This window comes from Kogia breviceps, chromosome 14 (genome assembly GCF_026419965.1).
Source record: "Kogia breviceps isolate mKogBre1 chromosome 14, mKogBre1 haplotype 1, whole genome shotgun sequence".
NCBI lineage: Eukaryota > Metazoa > Chordata > Mammalia > Artiodactyla > Physeteridae > Kogia > Kogia breviceps.
The window spans coordinates 1,478,667-1,494,884 of record NC_081323.1 but is presented as its reverse complement, the minus strand read 5'-3'; the positions used below and the strand labels follow the sequence as shown (position 1 = coordinate 1,494,884).

General features: G+C 56.0%; 1 protein-coding gene across 2 annotated transcripts in view; it reads left to right on the top strand.

The window, feature by feature from the left end:
• OSBPL2 (oxysterol binding protein like 2) overlaps positions 1-14,200 on the top strand; it is a 39,720-nt gene extending 25,520 nt beyond the window's left edge. For both annotated transcript variants that reach the window (XM_059036546.2, XM_059036549.2), the window contains exons 5-14: positions 546-680; positions 1,314-1,411; positions 4,008-4,190; positions 5,825-5,932; positions 6,636-6,725; positions 8,456-8,579; positions 10,391-10,519; positions 11,871-11,994; positions 12,568-12,658; positions 12,895-14,200. In XM_059036546.2, coding sequence (XP_058892529.1) covers positions 546-680; positions 1,314-1,411; positions 4,008-4,190; positions 5,825-5,932; positions 6,636-6,725; positions 8,456-8,579; positions 10,391-10,519; positions 11,871-11,994; positions 12,568-12,658; positions 12,895-12,997 — 1,185 coding nt within the window. In that variant the 3' untranslated portion in view covers positions 12,998-14,200. The remainder of the gene's footprint in view (positions 1-545; positions 681-1,313; positions 1,412-4,007; positions 4,191-5,824; positions 5,933-6,635; positions 6,726-8,455; positions 8,580-10,390; positions 10,520-11,870; positions 11,995-12,567; positions 12,659-12,894) is intronic.
• Positions 14,201-16,218: the final 2,018 nt, after the last annotated feature.

Sequence of the window (16,218 nt, the reverse complement as noted above, 5' to 3'; positions counted from 1 at the left end):
CCTGCGCTGCTCAGCCGTGCTTCTGGGAGGGGCCTCTGCCTTCTCGAAGTCCATTGGGACCTCCTCCCTAGATGCCAGCTCCCTCGGTGCCCCCTGCAGCATGGGTCCCCGAGCGCCTTCCTGGCCTCCGCCTGCACCGGGGGCTGCACATTTGCTCTGCCTGCATGGTACCTGAGAGCGGGCCGCGTTAGGGGCTCTCACTCGCCAGGCCGAGGAGTTTCCAAGTCACCCTGGGGTGACGGGTTGGAACGATGCTTTGGGACCATGGAGCTGGCGGCCTGGGGGCGCCTGCAGGCTCGTGTGCCGTGAGCGCGGGGGTGGGGGGGTGGGCACCGTGCCCGCGGGCGTGTGGGCGGCGGCTCTGTCTCCCAGGCCAGGCTCCGGCAGGGCCTCTCCGGTCTCGTCCCGCGCAGGCGGCTGTGGCTCCAGGGAGTGGTGCTCGGAGCAGGGGCGGGTGCGGGGCCCCGGTGTCTGGGCAAAGCCGCCGGTGGCGGTGGTGGTGGCGGTGGTGGTAGCGGTAACGGGTCTTCACCGACGCCCCCTAGGAGCTGTCGAAGATCACGATGCCCATCGCCTTCAACGAGCCTCTGAGTTTCCTTCAGCGGATCACGGAGTACATGGAGCACGTGTACCTCATCCACAAAGCCTCCTGCCAGCCCCAGCCCCTGGAAAGGATGCAGGTGGGCGGCGGGCTCCTTTCGGGGCAGAGGGCGTGGCCGGGCGCCACGTGGCCGGGCGCAGCGACCGTAGCTTTTCACGAACGCGACGCCATCGGGTTGGCCATGTGGCGGCAGGGACCCGGGCACCTCAGCGATGGGACACCTGGGAGAAGGGCCAGCGCAGCTCGCACGGATGTCGGGGTGCTGTCCTGCCAAAAGGCCGAGGCATTTGTCGTGGGCACGTTCTGCACGGGCGTGGTCTCGGCTGCCTGGTGGTCGGGGTGCGGGGCTGCAGCGGGTGGCGGGGCCGGCACCCGGCTCCTCTTGGGCCCTTTCAGCACCATCACCCCACGTGAGTGTGTGTGTGCGTGCGTGTGCGTGTGCGTGTGCGCATGTGTGTGCACGCGTGTGACGGACAGGGCCTGCAAGGCAGGCCCGGGGGGGGAGTGGAAGGCGGCAGAGTTCCTGCGTTCCGTGGCAGTGAGGAAGTGGCAGGTGATAAGCAGCATTTGCCCGGAAGTTCTGCGGTTTCAAACCTGTTACAAGCGGGAGACTGAAAAGGCACCCAGGAGCGAGTGAGTGGGACCCCCTCGCTGCCCTGGCTCCCGCATCCCGACGGGCAGCCGCCCCTCACCAGCCTGTGGTTGTTTCCAGTCTGTAGCGGCCTTTGCGGTTTCGGCTGTGGCTTCCCAGTGGGAGAGGACCGGCAAGCCGTTCAATCCACTCTTGGGAGAAACGTACGAGTTAACCAGGTAAGGGGACAGGCCCTTGTGACGATCTCGGGCGTGAGGTTCTTCTGGCGACGGACAAGGGTGGTTCCTTGTCCAGCATGGATTTCTCCAGGCTGATTGAATTGAGGGGTTTACTGCAGGCGGGAAGATGGTGCACATGTGAGAGCTGTTGTGTGAATGACGTAACAGAAGCCTGGTGAAAACACCGAGTTGAAAGCGGGAGGACGCGTCAGGCTCCGGAGCGGAGCGGGCGGGCCCGGGAGCGTGCAGCGCGGGGTGTCGGGTCGCCGGGTGCCCGTGTCTGGGCGTCTCTGCGAGGTGTAGTTTAATGTGCAGAGTCTTTGTAAAGCCAGTGGTGTGCCACGTGACCGATGCATCTTGGATTCAAAGAGCCACACTCTTCTGGTTCTTGGGTCCTGTATTGCATATGTGTTACTAATGGTTGAGTGTTTCCAATGGTGAGTAAATGATGGTGGGATTGGGGGATGCTGGACAGCTTGGAATGGGCACTCTTCCGGTTTGTAGAGTGTCTGCACTGGTTTCCGACCATTTGGGGAGGAATTGTCGTCTTGGTGATGCAGGCGGCCTGCACACACCTGCACGCACGTCACTTCCCAGGTTGGGAAAGCAACATTCGTGTCAGTTTCAAATTCCACTGTTTCTGGCCCGTCCTGCATGGCTCAACAGCGGCCCCTTCTCCACACGCTGCTACAGTGGGAGTTCCCCCTGGGTTTTTAGTGTGGCTTAGAGGTCGGCTGGCACTGAGTGGTGAAGAAGCTGTTCTCCACATCTCATTGCCCTTGAGAAAGCTGGACGAGTTGGGAGAAAGCGTGATGTGTGCTGCCGGGGGGCTTTGTAAATGACAGGGGTTCAGCATGTGACCTTGAGCTGTGGCATCTCACAGCAAGCGGGGCGGTAAGGCACAGCCCTTTCCTTTCAGAAGCGAGGGAGCTGAGGCCCAGGTAAGGGAAAGGCTTTCCCCGAGGGTCACTCTTTTTTTTTTTTTTCTTTTTTTTTGCGGTACGCGGGCCTCTCACCATTGTGGCCTCTCCCGTTGCGGAGCACAGGCTCCGGACGTGCAGGCTCAGCGGCCACGGCTTACGGGCCCAGCCGCTCTGCGGGCTGTGGGATCCTCCCGGACCGGGGCATGAACCCGTGTCCCCTGAATCGGCAGGTGGACTCTCAACCAGTGCACCGCCAAGGAAGCCCGAGGGTCACTCTTAAGGGGACATTTTTGTCTTGAATTCATGTAGAGTTTTCTCCTTCCTTAGATGTTTCTCTCGAGCAAAAGCTTCCTCCCTCCGGTTAGTTTGCTTTAGTCCAAGGTTCGAGATTCTGACCTTATGTAGCTGTCAGATTATTATTAGCATTTTTGTTTATTAAAAGCGTCACCAAAATATCTGAAAAGAGAAATCAAAGCGTAATAGGATAAAAGTTCCAGACAAAGGAAAGTAAAAGCAGATGGATTAAAAGCATACGAGCCCCCCAAGAGGCTGAATACAGAGTGACACCCCTAATTGTTCATCTTTTTCATGAACGTAGTAGTTCAGGGGTTGAACTAAAGTTTCACAGGCTGAAGGGAAACACGGACATTCTCTCTTAACTTGTGTGTCGGGCCTTAGCTTCCAGGTCGCGCTCGCGGTGTCTGCCGCGTGCCGCACGCGTGAGACGGAGCCGTCTTCCTGTTTGGGGGGGCAACATAAGTAAGCCTGGCCATTCACCAGTGTCTTTTCATCCTTAGAGATTGCTCGTGGATAACTAAAAATAACACTTTCTTTTCTTAGACAAGTATTCATTTTGTAAATTACATACCTTGGTAGGCGACCTTTTTAAAATCTAATTTTTCAACTTTCCTTCCTCTGTAATGATTGGAAATTCGGATTCCAGTTAAGTTAGTAATTATGTGGTTGAGCTTTTATAATTTTTAATGACTACAGCTGTAGGTGTATTCAGAGTTCTGGAACAATTAAAAACTGACATTTTTATTGAAAAAGAGAGTGTACTAAAAATCCTATTTCCTGGCCAGGACTATCTTGGGGCATAAGACATTTCATCACAGAAATGCCAGGAGCCTTGAAAGGAGGCTGGAAAGTCCTACTCTGGGTTTACTGGGCAGTGGGCGTCCCTCGAGGACTAAGGTGACAGTTTGCTGTCAGTTCTCTGAGTCGCTGGTTCTAAGAGCTCCTTGTGCACCTGCGTGCAGGGCGGGAGGCCTCTCTGCACTGTCGCGTGTGCTGCGTGGTGCTGACTTTGGCCCTGGAGGCACAGCGCGTGTGCGTGTGCTGTGCGTGTGCTGTGTATGCTGTGTGTGTGTGTGCTGTGCGTGTGCACGTGCTCTGCGTGTGGTCAGTGTTAGGCCAAGGGTGACGTCAGGGAGCCGTGTCGGATATTTCTGCCACGTGTGACAGCACGCGTGGTCCCCTCATCTCAGCGCCCCTTCCAGACGTGGAGGCCGGGTGGCGTGCAGTCCGCTGTGCGGTCCTGCAGCGCCACAGGTGCTGAGCTGCGGGCCCCCTGAGAGCGGGTTGGGCTGACCTTTCTGGGCTGTGCTGTCACTGATGAGGCCCTTTGACTGTCCCTCCTGCCCCCTCCTTTCTTTTCCTCGTTTTGTTCCCAGGGAAGACTTAGGGTTCAGATTCATATCCGAGCAGGTCAGCCACCACCCCCCGATCAGTGCATTTTACTCGGAGGGCCTCCATCAGGACTTCCTGTTTCACGGCTCCATCTACCCGAAGCTCAAGTTCTGGGGGAAGAGTGTGGAGGCGGAGCCCCGTGGCACCATCACGCTGGAGCTGCTCAAGTGAGTGGGCGGCAGCGCATCCGAAGGGAGATCCGTTTCCGTTTAGGACGAAGGTGTCCTTCTGGCGGAGGGGCCCTGCGTGTCCTGCGGGCAGGTAGCCTTTCCAGCGGCAGGGACTTGCTCTGAGGAGGCTGGAGGCGTCTTCGGGCCGGCTGTCCCCGGGGGCCCTCCTCGCGTCTGACCGCGTCGGGTCCCCGTCCTCCCCCCTGATCTCTGCGGCGTGGCCCCTGCTCGCGGTCACCGCCTCCTGCTGCGTGACAGCCCCAGCTTAGCGGCGCGAGACGACGCTGTCCTCCCACGGCGTCTGGGGGCTGGAGGTCAGGGGCAGCGTGGGGGGCGCAGCCGGGAGGCCTCCTGAGGACAAGCGGGTAGAGCCTCTGCCCCCACGTTCACTGTGCTGGCCGCTGGCAGGAGACCTCGGTTCCTTGCCACCCGCTGCTCCGGGCGGCTGTGCAGACGAGGCGCTGGCGTCCCCCAGAGCCGGGGCCCGAGACGGAACCCGCAGCGTCTTCTGTGACCTGAGCTCAGAAGCGAGCACAGCCCTACGTGCGCGCGCTGCTGGTTGAGTGTGCGGGGTGGGGGGTCGGGCTTGACCCCCGGGAGGTGAGAAGGGAGGGGCCGTCTTGCAGGATGCCCGAGCCCGTTAAATCTAAATCTAAACGCACCCAATCCGATGGTGATCAGAGACCCTCAAAGCAGAAACTGAGTCTCTAGCAACCTACCGCCTGGCGCTGCCAACCCGTTGTGGGTGGTCCAGGCCGAGGGGTGCAGCCGGCTCCCTGGGGTGGGAGCCTCGCTACCCTGTAGCCCCGGTGGGAAGCTTCTGAGGTCATTGCACTTCCTGTGGCCCCGCCGGGCTGGAGGAATGGGCCTTCCCAGTACCCACCCCCCAACCCCTGCACCCCACCGCGGTGAGGTCGGCCCCTTCCTGGGGAGGGTGCCCGTTCCATCCGTCCCGCGCTCTTGGCTTTCTCGGGTGGGGTGAGGCACGGGGAACCGAAAGGTCGCAAACCTTGTCAATTAACACCTTTGGGTTCCTGGGAAATTCAAGGAATTCCAAATATTCATCATGAAACGCTTGTGCCTCGAGCTGATTCTTGCCCTGAATTGTGGCTCTTTGACGCAGCCTCCCTTGAGACACACGTCTGGCCATCTGCTCAGTACCCGTTTGCGGGGTTTCTCTTCTCCTTGGAGAAGGCCAGTCAGGGAGGATGAGGACTGACCGACGGGAAGGTGCTTGCACCCCCCAGGATCCATCCCCGCCACACGCAGGTCCCCAAACGGCCAGGGCCACGCGCTGGGGACCTCGCAGTTCCCGCGGGCTGGGGCGGAGGGGCTGTTCTGTTGAGGGCTTCACAGGAAAGCTCTTGCCTTTGTCTCAGCCTTTTCTTGCTTATTAGCTTGTCTCGACATTTAAGTAGAAAGCTTTGTTGCTGCTACAAAGGAGAGAAGAAGGACATTTCAAACGAATGCTAAAGAAGTAGCCCTTGTTCAGGGAGTTCAAAGCGATATTCTGCTCTTCTGCAGGTTTTAAGTCAATTACGGTTTGATTCTGTCCGGTATTTTCCTTCTTGAGGTCGCACAGCGTCTCTGCCTCGCCGGCCTCTGACTTGCTGCTCTCTGGCATCTTTCAGACACAACGAAGCCTACACGTGGACCAACCCTACCTGCTGTGTCCACAACGTGATTATCGGGAAGCTCTGGATAGAGCAGTACGGGACGGTGGAGATAGTAAACCACAGGTGACGGCCCCGACAGTCGTGCAGCGGTCAAAGGCAGGGTGGCGGTGTGGCACCCAGGGCACCCGCTGGCACTCAGCCCGGGGTTTCACGCTGCTGTCAGCTTCTCCGGGCGCCTCCCTGGCCCCCCGCGCCCCTCGGCCTCCAGACGGGCCTCGCTGGCTGGGAGGCCCCACACGTGGTGGCGGTTGGATCTGACTCTCTGGGTGGCACTGATCGAAGTCATTGTTACTGCTCTGTGTGGATATTCCTTTGTTTTTAGTCACAACAGTGAATTTGTTTTGAAATTTTAAACTACACTGAAGAATGGTGTGATTCCCTGATGAAAACAGAGTGACTGTTCTCAAATCTTGTCCACTGTCCGGTCTGTCAGGCCTTATTCCTAGAAGTTCATGGCTGGTTGGCCCTGTTACATCTATTAAGATGTAACTTACATGTCGTAAAATCCACCATGTAAAGTGGACGCTTAAATGGTTTTTCGTAAATCTACTGAGTTGTGCAGCCATCGGCCCAAGGAGGTGCCCGAAGCTTTCCATCCCCCGGAAGGGCCCCCGTGCTGCCTGCTGACCGCTGGGTCCCGACGCCGCCCTGCCCTGGGCAGCCTCCAGTCTGCCCGCTCTCTCCCTCCCTCCCTCCTTCTTTCTCTCCCCCTCTTTCCTGGATGTTTCTTGTCTACAACAGAAGCCTGTGTTTGTTTTCCCCGCAGAACTGGAGATAAGTGCGTGCTTCACTTTAAACCGTGCGGATTGTTTGGAAAAGAACTTCACAAAGTGGAAGGGTACATTCAAGACAAAAAGTAGGTCCGCGTGTGGGTCGGGTCACAGGGCGCCTGGACGGCGTGTGTGTCTCCGCAAAAGACGTAGTTGTGCCGGTGACGTGTGCCGGGGAGGACAAGTTATGACTCCTTCTTGTTGAGAAAAAGCATTTCATTACTGAGCACAGAAGGAGGAGATAATGATGAGTTTTAAGTGCACCATTCAGGGCGGTGACGGATGGAGCCCAGCTTCCCCTTCTTTGAGGGTAAAAGATCTGGGTCTGTTTTCTTTTGATAAAATGGATGTGAGAAAGTTCAACATTTTCACTGAGAGATAAAGCTGCAGTTGTGCAAAGAGGACTGAGATTTTAGAATTTGACCATGTGTTTCCTTCTCTCTCCCGGCATCCGCAACGGTTGTCAGGCAAAACCCAAACACTAGCTTATGAGCGTGATTCTCCTGTGACTTGTTCATTCCAACCTGGAAATTTGGGACTTTTAAAGTTTCTGTGAGCAGAGCAATGGCCGGTAGTACTTTTGACACATTTTGGGGGGGTTCCCCAACGTTATGTGTCGGGTCTCAATTTCTCTCTCATTTTTTTTTCCAGTAAGTAACTTGGGCCATATAGAGCCATAAGAGTCCTTCCAGCTCCTAAAATATATACATTTTCAAGTAGAAAGAAGTTTCCAGTGTAAAGCAGTGGGTGCTTTTGCTCCATCCCACTCTGCTGGGTACCAGAAATTCCCCTGTTCTAAGTCCTTAAAATACCTTTAGACGTAAGACTCTGACCACTTCGCCCCTTGGAGTAAGTTAGGACCTGGTGTGCGGACTTCACGGGACAGCAGCCCCGTTAGTGGGAACAGCGCTGACCCGCCCTGTGGTCGGCTCATCCACAGAAACAGGCCGCGGGAGCCGACGCCCACAGGCACTCAGTGAGCCGTGCCAGGCCTGTTCTGAGTTTCTGGTTTTCCGCCCTACATTGGATGCTCTTTCCTAACGCTACGTCTCTTGGAGACAGGGAGCGTCTGCCAGGCTGTCTGCCGAGTGAGGCCTGGCCACGTGTCCCTGCCGGCTGGCCCTCCCAGCACGTCCCGCGGCGGGCGGGGCAGCCTTTCCAGGGAGCGTGTGGCCAACTGTGTGCTCTCCCCCGAGGAGGACGTGAGAAAGAAAAGCAAGGGCCCAACACGCTTGGCACTGTTCCTTCGGAATCAGGCAGAGAGCTCTGGTGGCTGATCTGGAAAGATCTGTCGAGGTTATTACGAAATGAAAAATGTGGGCAGACAGTGACAGGGGCGTTTGACTTGAGGTTATGAAGATGAAGCAGACCATATCAGCTGAATATGGGGAGGGTTGTTTATTGTGCTTTATAGAAAAAGGGCTGCAGGACACACGGTACCTAAAAATGTAATGTATTTCAAAAATAACAATCGGGCGCATAGGGTGTTAAACGTAATGACGTCGTACGCTTGTTCTCCCGTCATCTTGTCTCCTGCGGCCCGTCTTTCGCCCTTCAGGTTTTTGTACCTTCATATTCTCTTTTCTGCTTTCGTGAAGGAATGTGACTAGTTAGTCTCAAAAGCCACGAGTAAGAGATGTTAAAATGAAACTTTTCATCTTTGCATTTACACCCGGCAATATCCCTAAAGTATGTAAGAAGACATGCCAGAACGAGAATTTATTCCATGGTCACAATTAAGGTGCTGCACGTTTAGATGAATGGTTTCTAATTCTTAACTGGTAACTTGGTTTTAAAAAATTCCCTTTGACTACAGCAAAAAGAAGCTCTTTATGATCTATGGCAAATGGACAGAGTGTTTGTGGGGCCTGGACCCTGCTGCGTACGAGTCCTTCAAGAAGCAGGAGAGGAGAACCGATCCCCTGCGGAAGACAAAGCTGGTGAGCGGCTCCGTGCGGCGTCCCCCCGGCGGGTGGGGTGGGTGGGTGGAGCCTGGCCGGGTGGGGGACGCAGTGCCTCCGTGGCCCCGGCTGCAGAGGGTGAATCACAGAACCTGTCTCTCAAGCGCAGCTGCTTGTCTTCTGATTCTGGACGGGGGAGGAGTTCACCCGCGTCCCAATCATGCCTCTACCTGCCCCGAGCCTGGCGGAATCAGAGGACACCTCCGTTTTCTTCTGGATACTTCTCTCTCTTTTTTTTTTTGGCCACACTGCGAGGCATGCGGGATCTAGTTCCCCGACCAGGGATTGAACCTGGGCCCCTGCAGTGGGAGCACGGAGTCTTAACCACTGGACCGCCAGGGAAGTCCCTCTTCTGGATACTTCTTCATAAATCTCCTGTTTCCCTGCAACTTGTTAGCTTAGACCCATTAAACAAGCAAGTGGATGTCACTTCTGCGTTTCTAGTTCTGAGTAACAGGTAACATTACCCAACAGTTGGAAAGTTTTCACAAGGATACTTTCCCCTTGGAGCTTTGGAATACTGATTTTCTGTTTTTTTAATTAATTAATTTATTTATTTTTGGCTGTGTTCGGTCTTCGTTTCTGCGCGAGGGCTTTTTCTCTAGTTGCGGCGAGCGGGGGCCGCTCTTCATCGCGGTGCGCGGGCCTCTCACTGCCGCGGCCTCTCCCGTTGCGGAGCACAGGCTCCAGACGCGCAGGCTCAGTAGTTGTGGCACACAGGCTTAGTTGCTCCGCGGCATGTGGGATCTTCCCAGACCAGGGCTCGAACCCGTGTCCCCTGCATTGGCAGGCGGATTCTCAACCACTGCGCCACCAGGGAAGCCCTGGAATACTGATTTTCTTAAGACTAGTTCTTCTTGAGCTTAAAACTAGAAGTGGTAGTTCAAAAGAGGTGTCACATTTTTTCTAGATGATAAATTAGACTGTACCAAACCTGAGGTGTTCAATATTGGTTTAACAAAATATTCAGCTGCCACTGGGATTGATAGTGCTTTTTGTTTGTTTGCTTGGCCGTGCCACCCGGCATGTGGCATGTGGGATCTTAGTTCCCTGACCAGGGATTGAACCTGTGCCCCCTGCAGTGGAAGCTCAGAGTCTTAACCACTGGACTGCCAGGGGAGTCCCCCGTTAGTGTTTTTTATATTATGATATTTCATGGGTGCTATTAGACATCGTTTCTAATAATGCTCTTTTAAACTAAAAAAAAAAAAGTTCAATTTAAAGACCATACAGTGGAATGTTAAATCCGTTTAGTGACGTGTTTTAATGCGTTAGCTTGGCTTTGTCGCCCCTTTGGGGAGCCCCACAGGGAGGGAGCGTTTTGTGTGGGTACTTGTCACTGAGCTGTGTCTTTATTTAGCTTCTGGCACCAAAGCACATAACCTGCGGGTGGGGGAGGACTCAGGCTGTGCTTCTCACGGTTTAAGTGTCTCCCTTCACAGCTGCCTGAATAAGCACCCCGTTCTGCCCCTTCGTCCCGTTGACTTTGAAAAAGAAGTAGCAGTTGTACCTTTTTATTGAGACATGATCCCCAGTCTAGAAACGCTAGGGCACCCTGAAGTCCCCACGTGCGAACCCCGTCTCGGCTGAAAGCAGAAGCGCAGCTCGTGGGGGAATAACCATCTGGGAGAGGCCCCCTCGGCCTCCTTAGGCGGTGTCCCCCCGTCCCGTCACACCCAGAGGGCCGTGCGGGCTCCCCCCCACGAGGAGGGCGGCGCCTGGCTGCCGTCTCGGGGGCTCCGGGCGGGTCTGGAGGGGCTCTGGGAGCATCGAGGTGCTGTGTCTTTCAGGACGACTGCCCCGAGGAGGCCGACAGCGACGAGGGAGACGCTGTGCCGGAGGCTCAGGAGACGGTGCAGGCCATTCCGGGCAGCAAGCTCCTCTGGAGGGTCAACACCCGGCCCCCCAACTCTGCCCAGGTCCGCTCCCCCCGCCCCAGCCAGGCCCCCAGCCAGCCACCGTCACCCAAGGGACTCCCTGCCCTCCAAGCCCTGACCCGACACATCGACACTCTGTGCACACATCACAGTACCTGGGCTCCGCTGCGAGCCCTCGGAGCCCGCGCTGGCTGCGTGTTACCAAAAGGGTTTCCAGACCAGTTTCGAGAGGTTATTTTTCTGACCTACCAGTTTAGGTGCTTAAATGCATTTTGATGTTTGTTTTTGAAAATTGCGCTTATAATTTGCTTTACATGTAATAAATTTATTAAATGTAATGCAAAATTATACGTACAATTATAATTAAATATAAATTTATTATATTTACAGTAATGTATAATATGTAAAAATAATTATATGATAACTACAACACGTGCAATAGATTATATTTTATTTTAATATAAGTTATATGTTAGTTATATATAAAATACATACACAACATACCGTACGATTTTTTATTGTATTGTCACATCCTATAAGCAAAGCACAGCATGTGCAAAATAAAGGAAACACAACAAAACATTCATCGGTAAATACATTACCTCAACACAGCCACTCTTATAATTTTAGTAGAGTGCAAACTAGTATAAAATAATAGCAAAAAAAGCTTATGTTTAAAAATAGCACTCATCCCTTTGGTCCAGGGAGCACGGGCTGAGTCAGAGCAGGTGGGCCCAGGTCAGCGGGAGCAGAGCCCGGGGACCGGGCAGGCGAGGACCCCGGCCCTGCACTGCAGAGCCGCCGGCCTGGCGGGCTGGGGGCGGGCCTCCTGGGGGCCTGGCGACCTGGAGCAGGACGCGGGGAGGCGGGGCCGGGGAGGACGTGGCCATCCAGCCGCTTTCTGGCAGGGGGGCGGCCGGGACCCGAGCCTCACTGCTCCTCTGAGAGATGTGGGGTCGTTCGAGCAGCGAGGGGACCAGGTGGGCGCCTCTGGCCGCCGGTGGAGGAGATAGACTTCGGGGGTCAGAGCGGGAGGGAGGCCAGGTGGGAGGCGAGTCCCCAGGTCTGGGCTGTCGGGAGGCTGAGGCTGGGGGGCCGTGGGCGCAGCAGCCCCCCTGGAGGAGCTGCGCTGGAGACCCCCGTCCGGCCCCCGGGATGTGAGAAGGCAGACGTACGGGCGGGACGTCAGGGTGAGGGCCTGGGTGCCCCAGGCGAGTGCGTGTCAGGGCAGGGAAGGAGCCCCGGCCCCGGTGACCTTGACGGCAGTGTCTCCAGGGAGCCAGTGACACTTGGCTGCTCTGAAGGGGTTTAGAGTGTCGGTGGCCTCCAACTGTGAAGCGTGCACAGAAAAGAGTGCCATTTATAGTAACGATTTCTGTGCCTGCTCCTCCAGATGTATAATTTCACGAGCTTCACGGTTAGTCTCAATGAACTGGAGACGGGCATGGAGAAGATTCTGGCCCCCACCGACTGCCGGCTGCGCCCCGACATCCGAGGCATGGAGAACGGCAACATGGGTGCGTGGCCCTGGCTGAGCGGGCGGGTGCAGGAAGGGAGCGCATCCCCGTTAACCAGCCACACCTCACGTCTTCTAGATCGCGCTTCTCAAACCATCTGTGGGGAAGGAGTTCAAAAATTTCTAGTTTGCTGCAGCCCAATTCTTCTCTAAATAAAATAAGATTAAATGACTAGGAAATGAACTGAAAAAGAATACATACGAAATGCAAGTACCCTGTCTTATTAGGTTCAACAGACAGTAAGATTACATTTCAGAAGCTGGACACGATGTTATTTAAAAGTCGCTTGGCTGGAGGCCCCCCCCCACGCCCGCCCAGCCCTGAGGCCCCTGTGCCTGCGGGGCTGGGCCGCGCTGCGGTCTGTGCTGGGGTCCGGACCTGGCCGTGCGCCTCTGCGCTCGTGCCTGGGTTTGGTTTCCCGCTGACGGCCTTTACTGTCTGTGGTTTGCTAACCCAAGTGTGACTTTTCCTCTGGGGTCGGGTGTGAGGGGCGCCCCGGCGTCTGCTGTGTCAGCCCTCAGCGCCGCCTGTCACCCTGAGCCCTGACCCAGTCCCCTGTGCTTTTGCACCCAGACCTGGCGAGCCAGGAGAAGGAACGGCTGGAGGAGAAGCAGAGGGCGGCCCGGAGGGAGCGGGCCAGGGAGGAGGCCGAGTGGCAGACGAGGTGAGACGCCGGGTGGCCACGGGGGCGAGGAGGGGGGAGGGGCCGCACAGCCACCCCCGGGGCCGGGCAGAAGGTCCCCGTGTCCCGTTAAGATGGTGGCCAGCAGCTCTGGGCTGCGTGTAAACTGACCTGTGATGTGATGATGCCTAATTAGAGGGGCCGCGATCCCGGGGGAAGAGAAGACCGACGGCCGTGCCTTGTCCACGGGCCTCCTGACCGCCTGCTCTGTGTCGCAGGTGGTTTCACCGAGGCAGCAACCCGTACACGGGGACCCCCGACTGGCTGTACGTGGGGGGCTACTTCGAGAGGGATTTCTCAGGCTGCCCAGACATCTACTGAGAGAGCGGACCGGCCCCGGCCCCGGAGACCCGAGAGGCTAGACCCCGTCAGGTGGCTGCTCGGAGCCGCGGTCACAGCAGAAACCAGCTTTTCTGACGGCTGTTCGTGGAGGTGGCACCGCCCCTGGTTGAGGATTTGATTCTAATCAACTTTTGATTTTGCCAAACATTTTACTACTGTTGCGGTCTCTTCATAAAGCTTCACTTGGGATCATCATGTTTCCATTAAGGTTTGAAAAGGAAAATTCTTTACGGTTCCCTTTTATGTGACAGAACCAGAGCTGGGGCTGGTGTAGCTTACAGCACCCTCTTAATTACAAAAGTTATAAATAAAGGAAGTAACAGGACGGGGTCCACATTCCTCCTTATAACGCGGTGGCAAAGTGTTTCTGAAAGTATTTTAAATTTGCACCAGTAACAGGAAAAGATGGATCTTGAAAAAAGTCCCACCAAGAGCTTTATAAAGGCCAGGAATTGCTTTCTAGATGACAGTAACGCAAAAGTGAAGATTTTCAAAGCACCCGATTGAATGAAATGAAAAGTTGTCAGAGTCTGTGTTTTTTACCAGTCTTCAATAATGTAAAGATTACTTTTGATATTTAAGTTCAAACTACTTGAATAATACTTTGCTGAAGAGCAAGATAGGCATTAGCGTCGCGTGTCCGCTGTCCAAAATGAAGCGTTACCATGACAACCGAGGGGGGCCAGAAACCTGGACAAAAAGTCCCCAGACGGCTCCCAACGCCGACAGGTTTGGGAGCCCGCCTCTGGCCCCCAGGGCTCCCCTGTCACTGCAGGCCACCCCCACGTCACAGAGGGAGTCTCTCGCGACAGTTGGCCTGTCCCTGCAGCACCTGTGTTCCTGTCCTGCATGTGTGAAACACGAGGGACCCGCCTCTGGGGGCACTGAGGCGCGGGGGTCCTAGCAGTCTGCTTCCAGGGGTGTCCTCACCGTTGGGTGTCCGTCTCTGCACACGTCTGCAACAGTGACTGTTTACTTTCTGTAGAGAAGCCAACACCGCCGGTCGTTGCAGAGCTCTTTGAATTGAAGACAATCTGCTGTGTGCACAGACGCACACCCGCCCACGCACGCGCACACACACGCACCTGTATATGCAGTGGTGGGTTCTCAGTGAGAGGGTGTCGGCATTTTGTGTCCCAGCTTCAAAATCACGTTTGTAATTAAAACACTTTTAAAAGCAAATCGTTGCTCCAAAGGCTTGATTCTGTAGCTTCGGAAACCCGAGGCGTAGTATCGGGGTCGAATCCCAGCACATTTGCTCGATGGGACCCGAGCGGGGCCGCCGGCAACGCACGGAAGCCCCCGAGGATGTGTGATCTTGACGTTATGCAGAGAGGAGGTTTTGACACACCTGGTCGTTAGGATGGGGAGTCCTGTGTCTCTGGTCGGGAGGCGGTGGCGGTCGCGGCGGGGATGGGCTCCTCGTCCAGGGAGCGTGGGGGGACCCGGGACGCATTTAGAACAACAGTGTTTAGGGCGGTTTGACAGCCTCCGTGGACTATACCATTTCTCACCGCCTCCAGTAATTTACCGTAAGGTTTGCATCTCTAGGTCCTCCCTGAGGTCAGATTCCACGTGGCCCCAGTAGCCGCTTCCTTCGCACCCGATTCCAGAGTCAAAGGAGAAAGGGCAGGATGGCCGATGACCTCCAAGCATGGCCGTGATGATCCTTTAACCACTGTGTCCACAGGTGCTAACACCCACCAAAGCTGCCCCCTCAACTCGGCCGCCGTGACACACTGGGATGTTGGGTGTTCCTCTCTAATAAAGAGTTTTCCAGTGGAATTTGCTTTTTAAAGGACGACCTCCCACGACCGTGGTGTTTGGCCCGTGTGGAAAGCGGTGGCCTTGTCGTTGGCCCCCAGTTGGTGGCTGTGGCTTCGAGGTAGGGCCCGGGTGCTTTTTAGAGCAGTCTTGTAACTCAGAACGTCCTCGTGGGATGAAAAGTAGAGCACACACTTTACCCGAAGGACTTCACACCGTGATTTTGCTCCCCCTTGAAGGTAGGATCCAGTCACACGTCCATCGAATCGGTGCACGTTTACTGAGAGCCACTGGAGAGCTCGCTGCACAGACGTCTCAGAGTATGTTTCATGGAAGAGAGAAATGTTCTGTGCACGCCGGTGCTGGCTGGATTTAACAGGCCACCTGCTGTTGGCCACTGACGGTCGCGTCTGTGTCGCTGTGACACACAGGCCCGACCCAGGAGCGGTGCTGCACTCTCCGGCGGGCTCAAGGGTCAGGGCACGTTCCCCAGCACTGGCTGGCCGGCTGCGGGCCCCGGTCGCTCGTGAGAAGGCATCGGAGAAGCAGGCCCTGGCCCTCACCGCGTTCGGCCGCTCGGGGCTGCCACGAAAGCCAGGACCCTCCGGGATATAGCGTGGTGGCTCTGGAAGGGGTGAAACGAAGGTGCCAGGCGGACCTCTGCTCCTTCACAGGCTCACGGGTCTTCGCAGGGCAGCGGCACAGCCTCCACAAGGAAACGGAAGCCGGCAGTGGTTTTCTTGGCCACGTTTCTTGGTCTCTGTTTCATACTCTGTCCCCAAGGATGATGCTTGGGCCTGTGGAAGGATCTTCCCGAAACACGGGGAGAAGAGCCCAGTACAGCACCGATGGCCTCTGGGCGCCCGGGCCGATACTGCCGGCCACTTGTACCAATGAGCGTGGAGCTGTCCAGCTGGAGGCGTTGCCATCTGCTTGCTGGGTCCTCGTCAGGACCCGAGGCCAGGAAATCAGAACAGGACGAGAGAAGGGCCGGGCGTCTCCCGCGAGCCAGCCAGCCCTCCGGGGCCGCCCCAGCAGGAAGCGTCCTCTCAGGACACCTGCTCCTGGGAAAAAGTGCTCCCCGCGCGGAGCTGGGGTTTTACAGGTTTGGCAAGTCTCACGGATCCACCAAGAGCAATGAAATGAAGACGTCGTTTAAAATGCTAATAAGCTTCCAAAAATCAGAAGCGAGAATAGCCCTCCTCCTGTCGACCCTTGCCCGCTAGAAGGGGAGGGCACTGCTCGGTGAAGCCTTGCGTCCTGTGTGGAGCTATCGGCCCTGCCGGAGAGTTCAGTCAATAGAGAGTTCCTACTGGTCCTGGCTTCATCTTCCAAAAGATCTTCCTATGTCCAAAGTGGGTGCAAAGATTGGGGTCCCCTGATAAAAGGGCCTGTCACCAGACCTGCAGGACATCAAGTGGTGTTTCCCTCAATAC